This window comes from Miniopterus natalensis, chromosome 11, assembly GCF_054644295.1.
Source record: "Miniopterus natalensis isolate mMinNat1 chromosome 11, mMinNat1.hap1, whole genome shotgun sequence".
In the NCBI taxonomy this organism is placed as follows: Eukaryota; Metazoa; Chordata; class Mammalia; order Chiroptera; family Miniopteridae; genus Miniopterus; species Miniopterus natalensis.
In genome coordinates this window covers 60,795,176-60,817,418 of record NC_142091.1, presented here as the reverse complement: position 1 = coordinate 60,817,418, position 22,243 = coordinate 60,795,176, and the positions used below count along the sequence as shown (strand labels likewise).

General features: G+C 47.5%; 1 protein-coding gene across 4 annotated transcripts; it reads right to left on the bottom strand.

Annotated features, from left to right (window-relative positions):
- Window positions 1–3,924: 3,924 nt before the first annotated feature.
- On the bottom strand, window positions 3,925–19,873 carry EHF (ETS homologous factor). 4 transcript variants are annotated; one of them, XM_016206143.2, is made up of 8 exons: window positions 19,626–19,873; window positions 15,639–15,884; window positions 13,427–13,489; window positions 10,805–10,873; window positions 10,618–10,686; window positions 5,535–5,597; window positions 4,133–4,328; window positions 3,925–4,024 (listed from the first exon to the last, which is right to left on the bottom strand). In XM_016206143.2, the coding sequence occupies exons 1-8, from the start codon at window positions 19,720–19,722 to the stop codon at window positions 3,925–3,927; spliced, it is 903 nt and encodes a 300-aa protein (XP_016061629.2). In that variant the 5' UTR covers window positions 19,723–19,873. The 4 variants fall into 4 exon arrangements, with proteins under 4 accessions (XP_016061629.2, XP_087678484.1, XP_016061630.1 ...); XM_087822358.1 differs by having other exon boundaries at window positions 5,535–5,594; XM_016206144.1 differs by lacking the exon at window positions 10,618–10,686.
- Window positions 19,874–22,243: the final 2,370 nt, after the last annotated feature.

Genomic DNA, 22,243 nt, shown 5'->3' with positions numbered 1-22,243 from the left:
AAATAGGCTCCTGCATACTTGGTTTCATGCAGTGCGTAGAGTGGGTACTCGACAAATGCTTTTTCTTTTAACTACAGAATAATAATATAATTGCTTTCCCTCTTACTATTTTACCTTTTCCTATATTTTATACATTTGAAAAACAACACACTTGTGAAACTAAAATCTAACATGCACGACTCACCTTATCAAAATACCCCTCTGTAGTTTTCAAAAAAGAAAAAAATATATATATATAAACCAATCCCAAAATACTAAAACTTAGAACTGCTTTACACTTAAATAGCAATTTACATCATATAAACACATTCATAATCTTCATTGGTTAAAACAGGGCAAAGGTTCATGCCTGGTTTCTTATACCAGGTAAATCTCACAGTTCCTAATAAAGCAACAGAATTCTCGTCCAACACATGACTCGCGGAAGCGAACGGCCTATTGTGGTTGCGTTTCAGCGCAGGTAAGAAGGCGAAGTAAGGGGTCTCACAATAAAACGTTCCTCTAGTAGATAACATGTCCTTGAAGTTATGGCCGTTGTGCTTTTATTCCGGTGAAGAAATGATTCACATCCCAATTCTGGATATGACCTCCCGATTCGAGGAGTCTTCCAGAAGACATTCATTTATTAACTCAAAAATATTAATATCTCATGCTAGCTACGGGAAAAAAATATTGATAAGATATAGTCCCTGCCCACAAAGAGCTTACAGTCTAGAAAAGCAGAAGTCTTAGAGAAAGGACCAGCTTGTCCAAAGGAAAACTCATAACCTGGGTCTGCCCGGCTCAGAAGGCAAGTTCAAGAAGATACAGGTCTGGCCCTGGGAGCCAGGGCCATACTCAAGTTTCATCAAGTCAAATATCTAGGCACCACGAGTGATCTGAGTCTGATAAAGTCTTAGCGATACATTTCCTGCTGCAGGTTCCCATGAAAACTACAAATAAGAGCCCGAGCCTTTAGCTTAAGGACGGCTCAAGGAGACCACGTGGAGTGACCGTGTGAGCATCCAGCACAGACAAGCTTCCAGGGGAGAAGCCGTGTGTCCCCCATAGAAGGGGGTGCATGACCTGATGCTGTCTTATCTCTGGGGTTTTACTCTCCCTTTCAACACTGTGGTGGGAAGTGTTCCGTTCACGCCCCAAGCTGGCATGGCTTTGATTACCTTGAGTTCTCCAAGTCACGAACAGCCCATAGAAAATGGATCGAACTCAAGCCAAGACAACAGAGAGATATGCTGAGAACTTAATACTCCAGCCTGTTTAAGTAGGAACCGGGTGCCAAGAAACCGTCACTCTCAAGAAATAACACAATCTGCTAATTATCTGCAGCACTGTTCCAGTGAGTACTCCCCAGACTCGCTCACCACCTAGCAAAGATCGCTTTTCAACGGAGAGGGTGCAGAAAGAGCCAGTTTGGAGGAACGTGGGAAGGGCAAACTCAGAGAAAAATCTAGCCACCTTAGATGACAAACAGGCAAAGCCAAGGAAGGAATGGCAGAGAGAGAATTCGCAGGTGCCCCTAATATCTTCACACAGTTCAAATGCACACAGACGCCCAAACATTCACGTGGTTACGCCGGTTCAAATAGCTAGATGTTTAATTTGTTCTGTGTGAAGTATAGTCAAATGCTGGGAAGGCCTCAGAGTTCGTAGCCCGGCTTGGAAAGCAAGGTGTGTCATTTACAGGAATGTCTCAGATCTGGGCTGCTCACTGTTCTTTCTCTCAGTTCCCTCGGTAACTGTTACTCAACAACACTAAGTAACACCTTTGTGGAGGTTGACAAAGCCAGGCAGAAACAAAAATGGACTTGGCTGTACCTCCGGAAGGCCATTCATCTCACTCCCCTGGTACGCCAAGGTCACTATTCATAATGGCTGTCATTTTAATTAGGGCAAATGGCTAATTCTTCTTACTTCCAGCCTTCTGAATACATTACAAACACTTTACAACCTTTGACTAAGAATTGCTCACCTTGCTGGCTAAGACACAGTGGCAGGTGACCCATTAGCTGATGAAGAGCGCTCCCTCTTCTTGGTACGTGTCCTTAGCCTCGTATTATTGCTCAAGAGAGGCAGGAGAGAGGAGAAGGCCAAGGACATGGGAGCCAAAAAGAAAAGTTGCAAAAGGGATCTGGATGCTCCAATCCATTTGCAAAATGCCTGCCTGCTCACAGTCTTCCCAGATCACAGGACCCAGTGATAAGTCTCCAGGTACCCCAGGCACTCCCATCGTTGAACAAGTCTCCAGTTCCTTCCTGCCCACAGCTCCTGCACTGTTCTCTAATTTTCTCTTACATCTTTCCTTTCTTTTCTATATATATATGTACATATATATGTGTATATATATATGTACATATATATATGTACATATATATGTGTGTATATATATATATTTTTTTTTTTTTTTTTTTAACATTCCTCTGGTGGCAAACCTAGAAAACACACTACTCACTTTCGGATGAGTACAAATGAGACAGGGAAAAGGCGATCCAAAAGAGGAAAGACTATAAAGAATTAACATCTGCAAAGAAGATTTTCCCTGGAACTCCCCCCATCCTCTCTCTCTCTCTCTGACACACACACACACACACACACACACACACACACACACACTCCTCTCTCAGCATTTCCTTCTACAGTGTAATTTTTACTCTGCCTTGTGATTCCAGGTTTTAGTTCTTGCTACATTAGCTTGTTCAATTTATCTGGCTTTGGCTCTCATCTGGCGTTCTGAAAAGAAGTCCCTCTAGATATTTAAACCCATTTTCCTTAATATTTTAAAAATTAAACATAGACTGATTTTGAGCCTTGCCTCTGCCTCTTGCTGGAGACTAAAAGACCTTACGTACCTTATTGTACTGGGAATAAGTCTCCAGCGTCATCCTGACTGACTGAATCAGTGGTTCTCCGCCCGGGCAATGGGAAATGTCTGAAGACATTTTTGGTTGTCACAACTTCGGAGAGAGAAGTGCCACTGGCGTCTAGCGGACAGGGGTCACAGATATTGCTAAAGGTCCTACAACACACAGGGCAGCCAAATAATGCACAACAAAGAATTATTCGGCCAAAACCGCCAGTTGAGAAACCACGGACTGTAGGAGCACAAGAGCAAACTCACCGCCACCTCCGTTTCCCATTCCGTTTTTAAACAATCGGGATAAAAAAAATAACCAAGACCGACCCTTCCTTAGGTAACCAGAAGTGAGCAGAGGCGGTGAGTGAAGTTTTCCCATCAGTCGTCCAAAGGGGAGGGGAGTGGCCTTGGCCTCAGGGCAGCCACCCCTGAGCAGGCTGAGGCCCCGCGCTCTCCTGCCGGGTTCAACCCTGCAAGTCCTGTGGGTGCGCGGCGACTGCACCCCCTGGGCTGTGGAAGTCCTCACTGTCCCCTCAGCGGCCCCGGGTCAGGCTCCACTGCCAGCCTCCTCGGCTGCACCCCGCCAGCCTGAGACCCCGGAGTTCGCCCACCAGCCGCGCCCTCCTCTCCCGGGGAGGCCTCGGGGCTGCTACTGCGCGAAGGACACGCCACCTTCTGCTAAATCATTTGCATATAAAAATATTTAATGCCCTCTGATTTTTCCCCCCCTTTCTCTCGGCAAGAGAAGCCCAAGGCCACAAAGCCGGGTCCTCTTGCAGGGTGAAGGACTTCACAACACAGGCAAACAAATCACCACCACGGACAGCGTCCCGGCGCCCAGGAAACTGCGCTCGCTCCGCACACGGGATACACTTCAAAGCAACAAAGTAATTCTATCAACTGTAGTGTTCCTTCTTCCCGTTAGAAGTCCGTTATTTTTTTTTTAATTTTTATTCTTTTTTGGTCTCCTTCCCGCGGTGCATAAATATCAGAGAAAAGCCGTCTTTGAAGTATTTGCGCGCAGGAGCTGTCGGCTCGGGACACGGGGTGCGCTTGGGTCTGCGTCCCGAGGGTCAGTTTTCGTTTTCTCTCCACCCGCGCGCGTTCTTCCCGAATTTATACACCAGCCTCCGGCCGTCCACGCGCTCCAGGATTTCTCTTTTGTAGTAATACCTGCAACACAGGGCACGGCGTCAGGGGGCCGCCGGGTGGGCCTGCCGGGGGCGAGCTGGCGGCGCCCCCCCCCCGCACCCCCGCGCCCCGAGACCGGACACCCCGCACCTCATGGCCCGGCTGAGCTTCTCGTAGGTCATGCTGCTGTTGTTCTTCTTTTTCCCCCACAGCTGAGCCACAGCCTCGGATTTCAAGAACCTGAAGATGCCCTCCGACCTGTCTTCCCACTTGATTAACCCGGGGTTCTTGTCGGGGTTCAGCAGGATGTCGCGGATGAATTCCCATAAGTGAGTCCCCCGCGGGTCTGAGGGCGGAGAGAGGAGGTGAGCCTGAGCCCGGGCCCGGGTCACAGCGAGGGCGGCGCCGGGGAAGGGCGGGGGGGGGACACTCGGCTCTCCCCCGCCCACCTGCAACGCCAGGTCGCAGAATCCCCAAGTACTGTACATTTCAGAAAGGCGTTTGCGAATGGAATGCACGGTTTTCTTTAGTTGCAAGTCAGGAAACCGGGACACAGAAAGTTTAAGTGGCTTGGCCGAGGTTACCTAGTTAACTAGCAGCAGGGCCAGGAGGAAAGAACAGGCGTTCGGTGCCCTATTAGAGTGTCTTCTAAGTATTGATGACAAATTGTCCTGGATTCATGTCAACCTGTTCCTTTCCCAGAGGGCACCTTTCAACCACTTTTATTTAGCAAGTACTTCAGTTAAATCGATGGCACCCAGCACTGGGCTTCAGCACATCAGTGTTTTCTGCACATCAATTGGGGTCTAGCATTTCAACTCCTAGAATAGACCAGGGCGGGGTCTGGCTGGGGTTGAGGGGGCCAATTTGGGAATGAAGGGGTAACGGTAATAAGATTAGCAACCAAATTCAGCTTTACCCCTGCTGGACTTGGGGCACACAAACCCACCCCAGCCCCCCCGCTTGAGGGGCTGTCTTCATTCTGTTCTGCAGGATGACCTGGAGTAGGCACATAATGAAGAGGTCCAGTTCCCTGCAATTTCTAGATTATACCGTCTTGATTTATTTCTCCCCCCACACACACACACCTTGTCTCTGATATTTAATACACTTTCATCAGTTCTTATTACCTGGGGAAATACAACTCCCAAGGAGCACTTAAGAATAGATACTCATTTCTTGGAGCAACAACTCCACAAAGCCAGGAAGCCAGCGTTCAGCAAAAGAAAACACTACTGCATCTCAGCGCAGCTTCCTTTCTACCTTCCTCCCCCTCCCATTCCGTTTTCTGGAGAAAGGGACACCGCTAACCCCACGCCTACAAGAGGTTCTTATTCACTGGGTGTCTCAGTTTTAGAACAAAATGGGAGCGATACTCATTCATTGGGGCTCCACTTGAGAAACAACTGCGGGGGGTTTGTCACCCTCCCTAGTCTGGGGTGAAGCAATAGAGGCAGCAGGCAGAGGGTGTATTTGTCTAAAAACTAGTGGCCTCCGATTACACCCAAGGTGAAGGGTTGGCTGAGCACCGTCTGAAAGCCGCACAACTCACTGTGCTTCTTGGTGTGGGACTTGGCAGGGGGGTCTTGTTCCTTCTTCACATCCGGTGACTCTGCTATGGAGAAAAACGAGAGTTAATTTACCTCTTTCCTTCCATTATCATTTATTCATCCACCCACCCACTTAACTAATATTTATTGAGCACCTACTACATGCCTGGCCCATTTCCAGTATGTGGCAGTGGAAGAAAATATTGCCATGGAAGATATTGTGCCATGGAAGAAAATATTTCAGGGTAAGAACTTGGGTTAAAAGTATGGAGACGGGACTAATTGATAATTTAATATAAGGTGGTGGTTACAGAAGAGACCAAAAGGGCGTGAGGGAAACAGCCATGCAGAGAGCTTGTGCAAGAATCTTCTAAGAACATGAAGAGTAAGTGCAAAGGCCCTGAGGTCAGTGTGTGTTTGATATGGCCACAGAGCAGCAGGAAGCCAGTGAGCAAGGGGCAGAGGGTAGGGGCTGAGGTTTGGGCCATTAAGGCTTTGTGGGGTTTTTAGGATTTTAGCTTTTATTCTGAGAGAGATGGAAAGCCACTGAAGGATTTAGGTCATTGAAAGGGTTTTTGTTTTTTAATACAAAAATGTAAACATTTATAACAAAGAAAGATGGCTTTTAAGCCAAAGGAGTGCCTTTTTGGGCATGCAAAGTTACATTTTAATCAGCCTGACAAAGAAGCCATTGACTGGCCTCAGCTCAGTACAGAGGGCCACATGGACTATGGAAACACAGATTAGTTTAACAAATGACTCATTATGGTAACCCTGTGACTATCACCAAGGAGGAGATGACAGAAGCGGATCTGTGAAATAAAACTTCTTGGAAAGAAAACTAAATAATCTAGCTCTGTGTGTGTGTGTGTGTGTGTGTGTGTGTAGGCACTTTAGGTGTCCAAGGCAGAACTTAACAAAAAAAAATCACACAATCAAAAATCTACCAATTTTAGTACAGAGTAGTCCCTAAATGCAAACCAGTTTTATTAAGAAACTGGGCCAGTAAAATGCATCTCTTCTGTGTGAGGTACATCGGGGCTTCCTAACCTAGGCTCCACTAACCCAGATGTGCCTTCAGGGGCATTTCAGACTGACTGAACATATATGCGAAGGGAGAGGGTCCATGGCATTCATTCAATTGTCAGGAGTAGTTCATTACTCAAAAAAGTTTGAATAAACATTAGCTCCTGTTTTCAATGTTTAAGAACAGCTACTATTATTGAGCATTTACTATGTACTAGGCACGGAACTAGGCACTTTACATGACTCATTGTATTTAATTCATACAATAACCCTATGAGGTAGGTACCATTATGACGCAAAGCTTATAGCTATGGAGAAACTGAGACACAGAGAGGTCAAATGACTTGTCTTAAAGTCACACAGCCTGAGAGTAGAGCCAAGATGTGAACACGGTCAGTTTGAACCCAGAGGCTTTACTCAAAACCACTATTCTGTGCCATTTCTTAGGCTGGTGGCACACAACAGTTTTGATGAAAGTCTTCCCTGCCAAGAATCGGGTTCAGTCCTCTAATGCTCTAGTTAGTGGGAAAAAGTAATTCCAATCTGACGATTCTGTATTTCCCAGTACGTACGGACACACTTGCCTGTCTGATCACCAGCTTGTCACCGCGCTCCCAGCAGTTTCTCTGAGAGCCGTGGCAAGATGGGGGAGAGGGATTTAATGAGACCTGGTTAGGAAAGAAACCTCTTGTTCTGGTTAAGAATTCCTCCCCTGGCTTTGTCAGCAAGAGACCTGCACCTGCCTTGGGTTTCTCTGAAATCTAGCAGGACAAATTCACAGGAAATGCAAGGAGACTTCACTCTCCCTCCCTGTAGGTTTCAGGGTGAGGTTGCAACATCCCATCAGGATGTGACAATGTTGCGACAGGTCTGGCACTCGCCCCGCTTCCCAAGTGATACATCACTCTGACAGGGCCACGTTGTTCTTCAGACAAAGAGTGGCATTTACCCAGCGGGCCACAAGCAAAGCTCATCTCCAGATGGCAGCCAGGAGGGATGCAGGGCCTTTATGTCAAAGCCAGGGTTGAATTCAGAACAACCTAGTGTCTCCCAGTTTATTGGCCCCAATCGTTGCATGTGGGTTCCGAGCTGGTGTAGAATCAATTACTTTGGGGTTAGGGTAACTTTGTGAATAAGACAGAAAACTTAGACCCTCTTCCCAGAAAAATGCACATAATTATACACTTGTGAAAATCTGTAAGCAATTTCAGGGGTTTGTGGCTCACTAAAGAGTCCAGATTTGAAAACCCCAGGCCGGATAGACCACGGAGAAATTTTCTCTTTGAAATGTCAGGTGTTTTACCTAAGCTAGACCTCCACCCAGTTTGAGAAAGACCAAAGAAAAGAAAAGAAAACCCCCAAATACAAATATTTCCATGGTCCTATGGAGGTATATGCAGCCAAAGGCTAAAGGAAACCCTAATTTCTTCCAGCCCCCTTGTCCCATGCTGTGTGGCAAGCTGTGGAATCCCTGAGCTGCTTTAGCACTAAATTCTTTTGATCTGAAGCCTCCCTTTAATATGCTGGCCTCTCCCCCTGTGTCTCCCCCTCACCCCCAAATAAAAACCAGAACCTTTGAAGGCAGCCATGTGGTTAGGTGACTCATGCCCATAAAAGAAGGGCTCGCTCTGGGGAAGTGGTCCAGCTTGGCTTTCTCCCCCAGGGCGGCCAGGCCCTCGGCCAGGGTCCGGCCGGGGCAGGGCCAACACCAAGCCTCGGGTTTATGGTGCAAGAGCCAGATCGTGACTTCAGCTAAGCTGCTTAGCAAGAAGCAAAGATTAGAGGCATTTGCATATGATTCAGCCGTGAGCCATTTCTTGACGGGATATACAAATTTCAGTGTTATAATAGACGGTGCCACCCTCGCTTTAGGCTCAGCAAGACAGTGAGCACACACAGGGGCCTGGGTTGGCGTGATTGGCTCGGGGACTATCGGGCAGATCAGGAGCACTGGCAGCAGCCATTTTACGAAATGGGCAGATGGCAGGGAAATCAAAACAACCCGCCTCCCTCCTGCCTTTATCACAGAGGGCATCAGTTTACCCGGCCTCGCCTTCGCTCGGCTTGTAACTTGCATTAAAACATAGAAAGATATTTAACTGCATTCAGCTTAATGGGAGCTTGAAAGGTAAAGACTCAGGCGAAGGACAAAGGTCCTTCTTTGGGGGGGGGGTGAGGGGTCTGGTCCCGTCCAATAGACACTAAACTATACTGAAAGGGATTGACCCACCAGGGCTGTAGTTAAGTATCCTACTGGAGGGCTCTGTTATTCTAAAGAATTTGCCAACCCCTGACCCTCAATGGACTCTTCAAGTAATAATTCTAGTAGAGGACCTCAGTGTTATAATCGTGGAATAGGAATGAGGGATGGGGGATCCAGGATCGGGGGAGATAACCTAGAGCATATTTGTAAAGCTCATTTTAAGGACTTTTCAAAAGTAGAGCAGGTGAACTCAGGAGACTGGGTTTTCTGTTACTGCCAATATGAAAGCAGAACTGGCCTCTAAGGCCCCATAGACTCTGAGATCCTAGAAGTCAGGATACGGAAGAGAGAAGAGAGGCCTGGCTGCGAGGGCTGTAGAGATGTGATTAGAGCTTTTAGGTTTCCTCGGTGTCTCAAGACCTAACCACCCCTGAGGCTCAGGAAGTGGTTGGTTACTTCTAGTTGGAATCTTTTGCCATAAGCCAGAGACCCAACCAGATGGACGTGGGAGGTGACACCTTAGGAAGCATGCGAGGAAGTCAGAGGGTGAGCAGGTGAGTGGTTTCCTCAGCTCTGAAACCCTTGCTCTTGACTGAGTGGTGGTGATTGCCACAGAAATTTCACCTCGATTGGCTCAGTTCCCCCAGAAGGGCAAATCTACTCAGAGCCTATCCAGTGTTGGATCTGTTTCCTAATTTCAACAGATACTTAGAGTGACACATAGTATGGGTCACCTGGGGGGGGGGGGGATAGAGAAATGAATTGGCCTCAGTTCTTAACCTGTTCCAGAAGCATTTACACTGGCTCCCAGCCCTGTCTCATTCAAGGGTCCTGACCTGAACAAAACCTCAAACCGAAAGCTTTCATCATTTTGGTTCTCAAAAACATTCTCAAAAAAAGCAAAAAAAAAAAAAAAAAAGGGAGAAGGGGGTTGATGTTTGATTCTGTGCTTTCTTTCCCAAACACTCACTTAAATCCCAGTTCTGAAGTTGTCCCAAATTCAATTCCAGGAAATTAACAACCCGCTTGTGACAAGTCTAAGCTCCATTTCATAGACCCAGACAGATCCACAAGTTCTCACACAGATCAAGGGTCAACATGAACCCTCTGTTCATCTCCCCAATGCACTCATTCCTACACGGTACATGCCAATGTACCTATTTGTAAAAGGAAGGAGAAATCAAACCTGAAACCCCTTTCCCAGATTCCCAGCAGACCAACCCCCTCACTCAGTGTAACCTTGATTGGGTCATGGATAGCCCCCAGGTGCATCCAACCTTAACCAAACACAACTAATGTGAACATAATTCAAAAAGTGTAGGTTGTCTGACTGATTGGAGAGTCCAGATGAGCCATCAGGGTCACACTTCAAAAACTGACAAAACAGTGTGATTTTCAAGGTCCTGAAAATTTCCAATCGCTACCCCCTACCCGAAGACCATCTCCACAGATTCTCGGACTTCTGTTAGACATTCTTTCTCTAAAGCCAAATACAGTGTGTCAAAAATTAAATATAGCCTCTTACCCCATAAGTATACTCAAGTATGAGCAATTTTTTCAGATAATTTCCCAAGAGCAAGTTTTTGTTGAAAAGAGAGTTTTTGTTATCACAAGAGAGTCACTTGGTTTTACAGGAGACAAACACTTTTCCTAGAGTCATCCTTGCTGGTGATTTTCAATGTACAAATATTGGCTCAAAAGGAGATCTTGTATAAATAGTAACTCCCTTCCTTTCCTAGCCTAGGAATCAGAAAGGCTTCCAGCAAAGTGGAAATGTAGGATGTCTGTAATTCTCATAATGCCCAGTAAGAACTAGCATGAGGCACACTTAGCCTTTTGATATCAGGACAACTTACCTACAGGGAGGTGACTGGTGGTTGTCATGGAGATCTGGGCCCGGCAGAAAGTTTTGCTGTCCAACAAATCTGTAGCAATGAAAAGATAAAGGATATTGAAAGCCCCCTCCGGACGACAGAACTATTTGGCTATTAGAATAAGAAAATGAGGATGTGAAAGAGCATTAAGTGCTGGGGAGTTAGTTACCTACTGTGCTACCATAGTTGGTGTCATATAAATAGTTTTCTTCTTTCCAGGTGTTCATGATGGAAGGGTCTGCAAAGGACAGAAAATGGGAATGGTCAGCAATTGTCATCCCTGGGGGAAGAGTTTTCCTTTTCTAACTCACTGCTCATCAGAGAAGCATGAGGCGTAGGGGGTGGTCCCCAAAGAGAAGGGATACAATTCTGCTTCAGCCACATGTTACTTTATAATAATGCTACCCCATGTTTCTTCCAGTGTCCTGGGGAAATGGACTTTGTTATAGCTCTCTCCATGTGTTCTGCACCTCTTGCATTTTGGGGAAAGTTGCAACAGTGAGATCCTGTCCTAGACCAATGCTTGGGTTTCCTGGGGAATTTTTTTCGTCTGCAAACAGCAGGGGGTAGGGTAGGTTCAGGAGCCTGGTGTGGTCTTGCATTCTACTATATAATGACCAGAATATTTTTACACTAGAAAAAGAAATTGTTAGCGACAAATAGATTCATGATTAATGAGCATCTTTTTCCAGTAATATGTCCCTGGGAGAATTAACGATGTTTCTGTCAGAAAAAGTTTAGTCAGATAAAGATCATAGTGTCTTTTTTGCTGCAAATCCAGAGAGATGTCTCCTCAAGTTGGGTGAGAAATCCCTCCCTCTAGGATTTCTCCAATTAGCTTACAGGGCAACATAAAATTCTCAAAACACAAATCCAACAAACAACTTTTAAGAGTAGGGCTCCATTGTCTCATCTTGCAAAAGCACCTCTCTCTCTCAGCAAGCATGTCTCACTCTGATTGACTCCAGATTTCAGATTCAAAGGAAACTCCCCTCCACCTACCCCAAATGAAGCCCAACTCCTACACAGCCCCACAGCTGGGCTAGTCTCCAACAGAAGCATTTTCTTTCCTGGCTGGCCTAGAGCTGCAAGACCTGGCAAGGAGTTCTCACCTCATCCCCACAGGAACTCCCACCTTTCTTCTCTTCACAGATCAAGGCTGCCCTGGGCTCCCCTCCTGCCCAGGTTCTGAATTTCTGGGCCGGGCCGGGTGGTAAGCCACTGGCCGAGTTTCATTTTGTTTTTACAACATAAAAGGTATAAAACCTGAGTCACTGGCTAAGTCCTCTTGTTTACGACACAGGGATTTAGCTGGTATTTTAACTAATAGCTACGTGTTTGGGCACCCCAAACCCAATCTCTCGGGGTTACACCCTCTCTCCTTGTTGGGTCACCTCGTACACCTGTTGTTGTCTCTGAAAACAAACTGAACCAAAAGACTTGGAGGTGTTGGCCCCTCTGTGAGCCTCTTCTCCCCTCCTCCCTGGGTGGACCTTCTCCACCCTTTGGCTTAGCTTTTCTGAACTGGCGACACAAGAATGTCTGGATAGTTGAGGAGGAATTATCAAGTTATTTGGGACCTCTCTGTACCCTTCTGGCTACGGTGGGGTTACCTGTCAGGTCACTGTGGGGTGGGGCGCACCATCTCTGCTGAATTTTGTGTCTGCCTCTAGGGCAATCAGACCCATAGAGCACAGACGATCCAGGTGACCCAACCCCTGGTCTGTGGGGGAAGGGCAGGGCTAGGAAAAGCTAAATAACATGCTTAGCAGCTATTGTTTTTTCTTTAATAATGGTAGACTAGCCCCCTTATAAAAGAGCAAATAACTGCACGGGGCCAATTTGGGCTCTGAGTGACTCACAAATCACCCCTGGGTGAAATTCTGTCCTTAGCGACTGGCACTCAACCCTCAGGCAGGCCTGTGGCAAACTCGGTTGGCCCTCATGGCTTGCAGCCTCACTGATGAGGACCTGGGGAGCGGCCCTGGAGCAGTGGCAACTACACAGTTTCGGGGTGCCCAGTGAACTTGGGAGACTTGCACAGGTCTCCTTAGACCAAGGGGCTATAGGCCAAAGGTCAATGTGCAAGGAGCTCTGGTTGGTGCAAGGCCACAGGGACAAATTCTAGGCAAGTACTGCCCCCTGCAAGACTAGGGGGGAGACCAAAAGCGCCCAGGTGAGAGGCTGGGACAGAGGAAGGAGAACAAAAACGAATATAGATACCGTGGGACTGCAGACCCCACTCAGAGCCCAGAATAGCCTTTCATCTAAAAGTGCACATAAGGGAGGAGCTGGGTTCCACAGCTGCCTTTGACAGCACCTCTTAGAGCCCCTAGAAACCACGACAAGTACAACAGCAAGCCTGCAGCTTCCTCTTTTCTGTGAAACACTCCATGGGGGGTGGGGGGAGACACCAGCCCTCCCCCTTCCCTCCCCTTCTCCTAATGCGGTCGGGTCCCGGACTCTGTGCGGTAGGAGGAGGCCCACTTAGACTGCATTCTCCCCAGCTCCTGGATGATGCCCTGACCAGCAGTGGGAAGCAGGGAAGTGTGGGCAGAATTAGTCTCACCATCAGTCTAGAAATCAGAAAGAGTTGGCAGTCACTGGGCCCAAGCACAAGGGATAAGGCTCACAGAGGGTGGCCCATTGGAGACAGCCAGGGAAGAGGCGTCCCTGGGTTTCCTGCCAAAATACTGGCCCCGTCCTGCTCCCACACTCCCTCGCATTCAATCCCAATTGTCCTCCCCAGGGCTCTGCCTACCAAGTTGGCTCTCTGTCTGCTACTACTCACCCGTTTGTTCGGTCTTGACAATGACATTGTGTGTGGACTGGAACAGGTCACTGCTGCACTGGCCTGTGAAGGACAGATTGGGAAAGTCAGAGCGGGCCCCCATGGAGCCAGAGCTTAAGCAAGGGTGCAGCTGGCTTCTTGGAAAGGCGTCTGCCAATCCCGCTGCATGATCACCTCTGTTTGCTTATGGGAGGGGGCTTCCCTCTCTTCATCTACAACTCAAGCCTGAACTTCCTGGCCCAGAAAATCAGTATCTCAGGCACCCACATTAGATGGAAATATTTGGCCTTGTATAGGGAAGGCATCCAGTATGGTGGAAATAGAACATCAGAAATCAGAAGGCTAGTTTTCCACTAATAACTGCAAGAACTTTGCCTTCCTGAGTCTTGGTTTCCTCATCTGTAAATTTAGGCGATTAAACTAGATAAAGTCATTACTAGATGGCATCTAAGGTACTTTTCCATACTAAAATATGATATGAAATGAAAACAAAATTACAAGGAAAACCATTTAAATCTAATTGACTATTCCCTCTGATCTTAAATTTAATCAAATCCATTTTGATTAGATCCAATCTATGAGATATGTCTGGTAAGTGCAGTGATTCTTCTCATCTTTACGCCTTGCAGCTCCTCTCTGGATGTGTCATAAATAAAAGCACATATATACATATGAAGAAATCTCATACGATTTTCCTCTCTAGCCAGATTATAAATATCTCAGGAGCAGGGTCATGCCTTTAAACCCTCTGACCTTCAGTTGTCCCATCTGTAAAATGGGTACAATATTTATTTTCTCAGAAAGTCATTAAATGAATCAACTCACTTAGCGTGCCTTAATAAATATAAGCTAATGGAATGTCCACAACAAGGTAAACAACAAATCAAAGGGGAGAAATCTTGCCATTAGGCACTTTCAGAGGCACCAGCAGCACCCAGTGAGACCAAACAAGTCCTGGGAGGTCAAAGATGGAAGGTCAAAGATGGTCACATCATCTCCCAGGGCTCCCTGCCACAGGCTTCAATCAGGGCAAAGCTTTAGAGGACTGGATTTCATTGGAGGTGAGGAGGTAAATATTTTTAATTCCTCAAATGTAAGTCTGCTCTTTCTGAAGATTCCTGGGGGTTATTTATAGAGCCTTGTTTGGTTTGGTTCTAGTAAGAGAAAAATGTGCAGTTGCAGCTGTGAGGTGGGGGGAAGAAGGAAGTTCCCAGGAGCTGAATGAGGTCACCCCAAGTGGCCAGCACCACAGCCGGCACTGTGCCCAGGCTGGGTCCTGTTCAGCGCTGGTGGCAGCCGTCAGGGCCTGAATACGGCTCGGAGCCCCGGGCTCGTGCTGTCCAAGCGCAGCTGGCCGCCTCCGTAGGGGTCCTGCTGAGACAGGCCACTCGCCCCTCGCGTGTGTCGCCGCTTTCCAAAACAGCGTGGTTCTCGGAGGAGCTGGTCTTTTTCTAGCCACTATCAGGGCAACCTCATGCCAGGGTCAAAGACATTCTGCAAGACGAGTCATGTGCCCCACCACGTCTGAGTGTGTCTCAGCTGTCACCGAGGCACAGCGTTTCAATGGTGCCTTCCTGGGTGCTGGGTGAGACCTCAAAAGAGAGACATTTGCCTCTAGCAGCACCGGCTCCAGAAATCACTGCAGAAACACCCTACATGTGTGCCGACCATTAACTCTAAAACCCTCCCCCTGCCTTTTTTTTATTAGTTAATGAAACTTTTAAGAATCTGTTGAAATATCGTAAGCCTTTTCCCCTCCCCAAACACAAACATAGATCTAATTTTGTGTATCTTCTTACCATCTTAGGTTCCATCTTAAGAATCTAGGTCTAGAAGTTAAAAAAAAAAAAAAAAAAGTAGCCATGATGAGCTTCACAAGCAAGTAACTGGGAATTAAACTATCAGGCCCTGTTTGCAAGGCAGAGAAGAAAAGGTTTTCTGAGAGTAGCAAGTATCCTGTGACTATCCTGCTAGCACATCTGGCAAATTAACAGTAAGGAAAGAATTAAATTATATTGGGTTTGTATGGGATTAGACACACGTCGAAGCCTAGGCTTCGTGCCTGTTCTCTCACCGCCCTTCTGCTCCCCTGTCTTGGAAACAGTAATTTGGAGGAGGTGAGCCCGTCCTTTGAGTCCCTGGCTAGGAACCCTGCCGGCTGCAGCGTCCCAGCTCCTCCCGCTGGCTCCGAGGGGGTGGGAAGGATAGTCACCGTTCCACTTGAGGTGCTGCAAGTTGCTGTAAAGGAGCTGGCCCGCCGTCCCCGCCGCCCGGATGAACTCCTGCAAACTCATGTTGCACAGGTGCTCGCCGTTGATGTCAAACTCCTGGAAGGGGATGCAGCTGGCATCCAGCTGGTTGGTGTCCAGGAGGTGCTGGAGCCATTCCCACACCTGGTACTTGGTCCAATACTGAGGATGGATTTCATGCCACTGGCCTCCAAAAAACCCACTGGAAACTGCAAGACAGAAGGTGGTTCTGTGAGTGACCCGTGGCTGTTCCTGGGCCGAATTCCAGGCAGGAGGATGCCTTGCTGGCTGCTGGAAGTCATGAGGGACACAACCACCGTCCCTGTGCTCCAGCGGGGACTGGAGCATGGGACAAGCTCTGGAGACGAAGCTCTGGGAAATGTGGCTTTTTCCAGCTGAGGTGGGGGCCGATCACTTAGGCTCCGTGCATCTTGATGCCCTCCTTAGTATAAAATACTTACTCCTGGGAGCTGGAAGAGGTCATGAGACCTGAAATAGTCTGAGATCATGAGCTCATTCCCCACCCTCCCCAAAGTCCCATTAAGGCTAAAGCATGGCTAGTTTCAGCAACTTATTATTAGCTATTGTTCATGCCCATACAGTTTTCTTTCTCTCTTCTTCCCCCTTTCTCTCTCCCATCTTTTTCTCTCTCACACACACACATATACACATATGTATCCCAAATTCAGACCATTTCCAGCCAAAAATGAGGCCTGAGAGTAAGGTTCTTTTCTCTGTGATGCCTTTGCTTCTGCCCAAAGTGGTCCAGGTCCCTTACCTGCTAGCTACGCTGATCTCCCCCTGCCCCACTGTTTTTATAGCTACTACAAGGTCATTACCTTAGGTGGATTCCCATTTTTTTATCCACTGAAATCAGGAACAAAACTGCCAAGCCACCCCTCAAGGCTCTTCACTAGCTATTTATTCTTCAGGTGACCTATAACTTTTGCCTTTTTTTTCTATGTTGTTCTTTCAGGCCAGTTTCTATTCTACCAATCACTCCCTGTTGAATTCCTGTGCACCTTTCAAACTCTGACCACCCCGTGAGGGAAGTCATCACAGGTTTCCAACTGACTGTGAGGGCTGCTGACCTCTGAGTCTCCAGGAGATGTGTTGGGAGTTTCTCCTAATGGCTTTAGTTATGTCCTGCTTTTCTTTAGGACTATCTAAGTACTGCCTTATTCTCCTCTATCAATTGTATGCCCAAGGTCATGGACTCTGTCTTACCCATCTTGGTATCTCCTATGAAAACTACCTTAGAGGCCTTGCCACCTAAGGCACTCTCTTTAGATTTTTTTAGTGGAATTTGTTGCTGAAGAAGAAATAATGTGGAAACCTGGAAGAGTGTGAGGTGCATTCACCAGATAGTCCATCCAAATACCAGTGCAGAAGAGAAGTTCATTGGAGCCAATAAAATTTGCTAAGCTTCATTTGAGCTAACCATTTATGTCTGGTTACCATCTTGTGCTCCCTTAAGAGAACATCATCAGCCCAAAGTCCTGGGGGATGGAGAAGGGAGAGCCAGCCTCTGGGAGCATGTAACAGGGCTGAGGGGTCTCACAGTCCCCTTGTAAACAGAGATCTAGGCAGAATAGCTCTCTTCTGAAAAAGTGAGGGCAGGGGTAAGAGGAATACACTATTTCAGCCCACCAAGCTGAAGCAGAGGAAATCCAGCTGAACACGGCACACAAATATTCTCACAAACTCAAGGATGGGCCAATAGAGGAATGCATAGCACAAGAAAACTGTCCCTAACTTTTGCTTCAAGGTCACGAGAGGTCAGTACTTCTCAAACTCTAATGTAACTATAAATCACCAGGGAATGCTGTTCAAATGCAGATTCTGAGTCCACAGACCTGGGGTGAGACCTGAGTTTCTGCATTCCTAACAAGTTTCCACATGATGATGGTGATGATGATGATGATGGTTTGTTGATACAGTTTGTGTTGCAAGAAGCTAAAGAACCCCTAAGGATTGGATTCCCATAACGCCCATGGCCTAGCCCTCAGTACCTCCAGAGGAGAGGCCGAAGGGGGAATGTTTCCAACCCAATCCCACTTTTCTCCCTTCTTCAGAACCTACCCACTGCTTCCAGACTTCAGAAGCACTAAGACCAGTAGGTTGAGATGATTTAGGCATGAAGGTGACTGCCCTGGGTAATAGCTGCCACTCACAGTGTGTACTTATACCTCATGGCTGGACAAAAGCAGCCCTACACCCTCAGCTTGGGCCCTGAAGGGGAAGCCAGCGGTGGAGACAAGGACTGGGAAAATCTAGTCTAAAATTTTAATTACATAGAAATAGTTCCAAAATATAAACACACAGTGGTTACACGGGATGTTTCCATTGCCTTTCAATCTTGGAGGTCTCACAAATACGACCGTTTAAGGATGGGATATATTTTTTGTGGTTCCATGAATTTTTGTTCCATTTTTCTAAAAGATCTGTGTTTCTATGATAGTACAGCTCTCGTAGTACAGACAGAGGCAATAACTCTCAATAACCCAACAACCGGCCTAGAATATTTCTTCACTCAACCTCACATGGTCCAGATTAAAGGATAGTTCCTGGTAGTGCCTCCTCTTAGTACTTGAAAGAACCAGAGAAATTTATATGAAGTCGACTGGGAAAGTCTCCCCATCAGCCAGTGGACTCATCAGATTCCTGAAATTTCAAGAGGAACACCTAAACTCCTATGAGTTCAGCTCTTCTCTGTCATTCATCCCCCACCCCATCAATCATGACCAGGAGCTGAGCCTTCACTGGGGCCTCAGGAAATTAAGAAGTAAAAGTGGCACCTAAGTTCTACTCCCTGCTGAACAAATTGCCTCGGTTTTCTCCAAAGCAAACAGAAAGAATGCTGCCTTACTCGAGGGCCCAGTCTGAAGAACCTCCCTGCCCTATTTGGAATCCTCCTTGGAGGTCCCTCAGGCAATCTGAGGCCAGGAACAGAAAATGTCACTGCCCAGAAAAGGCAGCAATTTGCTAGGACAGGTGACGAAGTAAGGGAAGGTCACCTGTGCAAGCTTTTAACCATGTTTGGCTGGGGTTCCGAGTTAAGAGGCGGAGCTGCAGGTGGAGACCAGCTGCCTGCTAGAGAACATACCCCTTCCATTACCCTTCCACGCCTTCTCAGACTCTGCTCTCCAACAGGCCGTTTCCATTTGTTAGGGGAGTCAGAGCAGCAGAGTCTCTGGCGAGGAGATTAGCAGCAGGTGCTGGACAGGGGAACGCCCAGAGCTTCTTAAAGCCACCGCAGTTTGCGGCACAGCAGTCTGCCTAAACTGAATGCCTTCACGAAGGGGTGTGGGGCCCTGATTCAGCAACAGCTTCATTCAGTCTCGCTTCTACTGTAAGCCACAGGCTTGGTCACCAAACCCTCCCTGAGCCCCACCAACCCCTCCTCTTCTAATCAGTAGGTTCTAGATTAAAGCACTAAAGGGGGGCACATGGTCTCCTAACAAATCTCTTCTTTCTGACAAAGGTAGGTCAGTGGAACATGAAATAGAAAGATGGAGCTGCTATAACCCTTGCCTCCTCTAATTCCATGCTTCCACGCAACACACACGCACAGGTGCACATGCACGCCTGCGCACATGCATGCACACGCACACACACCTTTCTCTCCTATCCTATCTTGATAGCCCAAGCCAAACTCTGTGAAAAGCTTCAACAGGTGGCCTTCCCTGTGGACATCTCTTCTACAACCTTCTCTTCCAGGCTGCCCACCCAGAACCTTGAGTCTTAGGAGGAAACAATGAAATATGTCAAGTGGGCTTCAGTGTGGAGCACCCAGGGACCTAAAGAGGGCTCTAGCATGAAGCGTTTTCTCCATTCCCATGGTTCCTCACATCTCCTGCTGTATTTTTCATACATTAAGTTATAAACAAAGCCTAATGAAAGCAAAGCAAAAATCCCCATGGGGCATGACCCCCGCAGGGCCCCCTTACCATTGCACATGGGGTAGCTGTCTGTCCAGGCTGGCTGCTGGTGGAGGAGGTTGTTGCTGGGGTTGAGATTCATTACACCACTTCCTTCCAGAATCATGATCTGTAAGGGGATCAAACAGCCCGTTCAGTCAGTGCCTCTTGGACAAACGTCACTTGAGAGTACAGGTCGGAGAGTTAATTTAGGAAGACAGCAAAAAAGAATTTGTCATTCCAACCATTGCCTCCAAGGCATATTGCCACGGCCCTTTCAGTAAAAGCAAAACTCACTGGCAATTAAAAATTTCCAGGTCCAGTTTTCATATGCATGAGGCAAGGTTTTACAGCCACCCATTCATAAATGAATAATCTCTGATCAGGAATGAAGCGGAGGGAAAATGCAATACCTGTTCACAGGGCGCGTCTGGCCAGCAGCCAAGCTTTTTTTTTTTTTCTTTACAAAAGTGAAAATGCCAAAGAGATTTTGTTTAAAGTGGAATTGCAAACAATGAAAATCCAAGCTGGTAGTAGCACCTGTGTGAGAACCCGAAATCAGGCATTTCCAAGTCCCAGGCCATGGGGGCAGCCCCCCACTCGTGCACCCAGCAGGCATCCTCAGCACAGATATCTGCCAGGGAGTGGGCTGGGGCCAGAGGGCCTTGGTCACATTTTACCTAGAGCTCCTCTAGTATCTGGCTCGGTGATGATATCAGGAATCCATTGGCTTCCCTGAGGAAATACTGCCCCTCCCCTTCCTTCCTGGTAAGGGTTCTGACTAGCTTTCTCTCTCTTTTTAGAATGCCACAAGCTTCAAAGGTGACCGATAGGTGACTTTCTCAGTCTGAGGGCTCATTTTCTCAGTAGAGGACCCAGGAGAAGAGCCTTGCTTCCATGGGCTTGCTTGAATGTTCTAAACAATGTAAAAATTTCATAGTTTAGAAATACTCTCTTCCCTTCTCCAGTACCTATAATGTTCTCACCCCCTAGCCAGGCGCCCTCCACCTGTCAGAATCCAGCCCCATGTGAATGACTGTTCAATATTCAAAAGGAGAACAGCCTGTTTCCAGAGGCACTTGAACGATACCGACGATCTGTAAAGGTAACCCGTACTTCCTAAATGTTGAGGTGGGGAGAGAAAGCCAGCTCTCTAGCAGCAGATCATGGAAATGTTTCTGCCTGTTGGGGGGGGATCTTGCATCCTGGAGTATCCCCAACTTCCCCCAGGATCAAGGTGCCCACCCAGAGTGGTCCCAGACCTCAGACCCCTTCCTCTGATTTAGCTACTGCTCCTCTGGTTCTGTGCAGGGCCTGAGAGGGGAGGGAGGGGCCCGGGAAAGGAATAAAAGTGCATTCATATATTCATTTATTCAACAAAAATTTATCAGTCTTATGATAGGCTGGGCTCTGTCTTAGGTCCTGGGGACAGAGCAGTGATGAAGAGTTAAATTAGGCTAGATGGAGGCCTTAATGGTGACTATTAACATCGTCACCATGGTTATTTGGCAAATATTGGGCCTGAATCCAGCCTAAGTAGAAGGTGGAAAGGGAAAGACAGGGTGGGAATGATGGCCACTGTGACAGTGACGGGACCACTCGAGGTAAGACAGGAGAGCTGGGTTCTATGTGGTGGACCATGTGTAAGAGTTTCGAAGCCAGAAAGAGCAGGGGTTGACTCCAAGCTCCACCACTTACCAGCTAAGATTAGCGCTAACTCCAGCAAGTCATTCACCTCCCTGAGCCCCCATTTCCTCCGACGCAAAACACAGATCATCACACCTACCCTGGGCACTGATTGGAGGTTAAATGAGTTTCTACACCTAAGTACTTGGCACAAACTAGGGCAGAGCAGGTGTCACTGTGAGGAGAGGCACAGCCTCTTTGGGTAACTCGAACCAGAAGCAACCATGAGGCTCAGTTTCTCCACACAATCACCTAAGGAAGGTGACTACGTTGATTTTTTTAAATATGTTTTTATTGATTTTTTAGAGAGAGAGAAACGGTGTGAGAGAGAAACATCGAGGTTGCCTCCCGCACTCACCCCTACTGGGGACTGAACCCACAGCCCCGTCGTGTGCCTTGACTGGGACGACACTCACCCACCTGAGCCACACCAGCAAGAGCGACTGAATTGCTTTTCAAGTTCCCTTCCAGAAACCTCTTTGATTCTCACCATCAGAGAAGGAAAAACCAACCCAAGTTAAAACTTTCCCTTTTTCACAATAACTAGGCCTTTCCCCATCCAGCTTTTTAGAGCGATCGGCCTAAAGCAAAGGAATCAGATGAGGGATTTCAAGGCAAAAGAAAACCTCTCAGTCCCCAGAGGGTGGCTTGGGAAGGGAAGGGGCATGGCCGGCCTCCTGTTTGCTCAAGGCTCGGCCTGTTCTTCGCCAAAATTTGCTCAACCACAAGCAATAAAAAGGTTACTGTTTAACCCTGAAAGGGCTGAAGCTCAGAGCCCAGCCCGTCTGCATGGAGGAATAGGCCCTGCAGGCTGGGGGGATGGGCAGGGAAGACTTCTCTGAAACCCTTTCACAAGGATTTGCCTGCAGGGCTGTTTCTAAGTGACCATTTCAGTGGAAGCAAGACCTGCCCTGGCCAATTCTGAGTTACCTGCTGGGTTGGCTCAGATCTGTTCACCACTT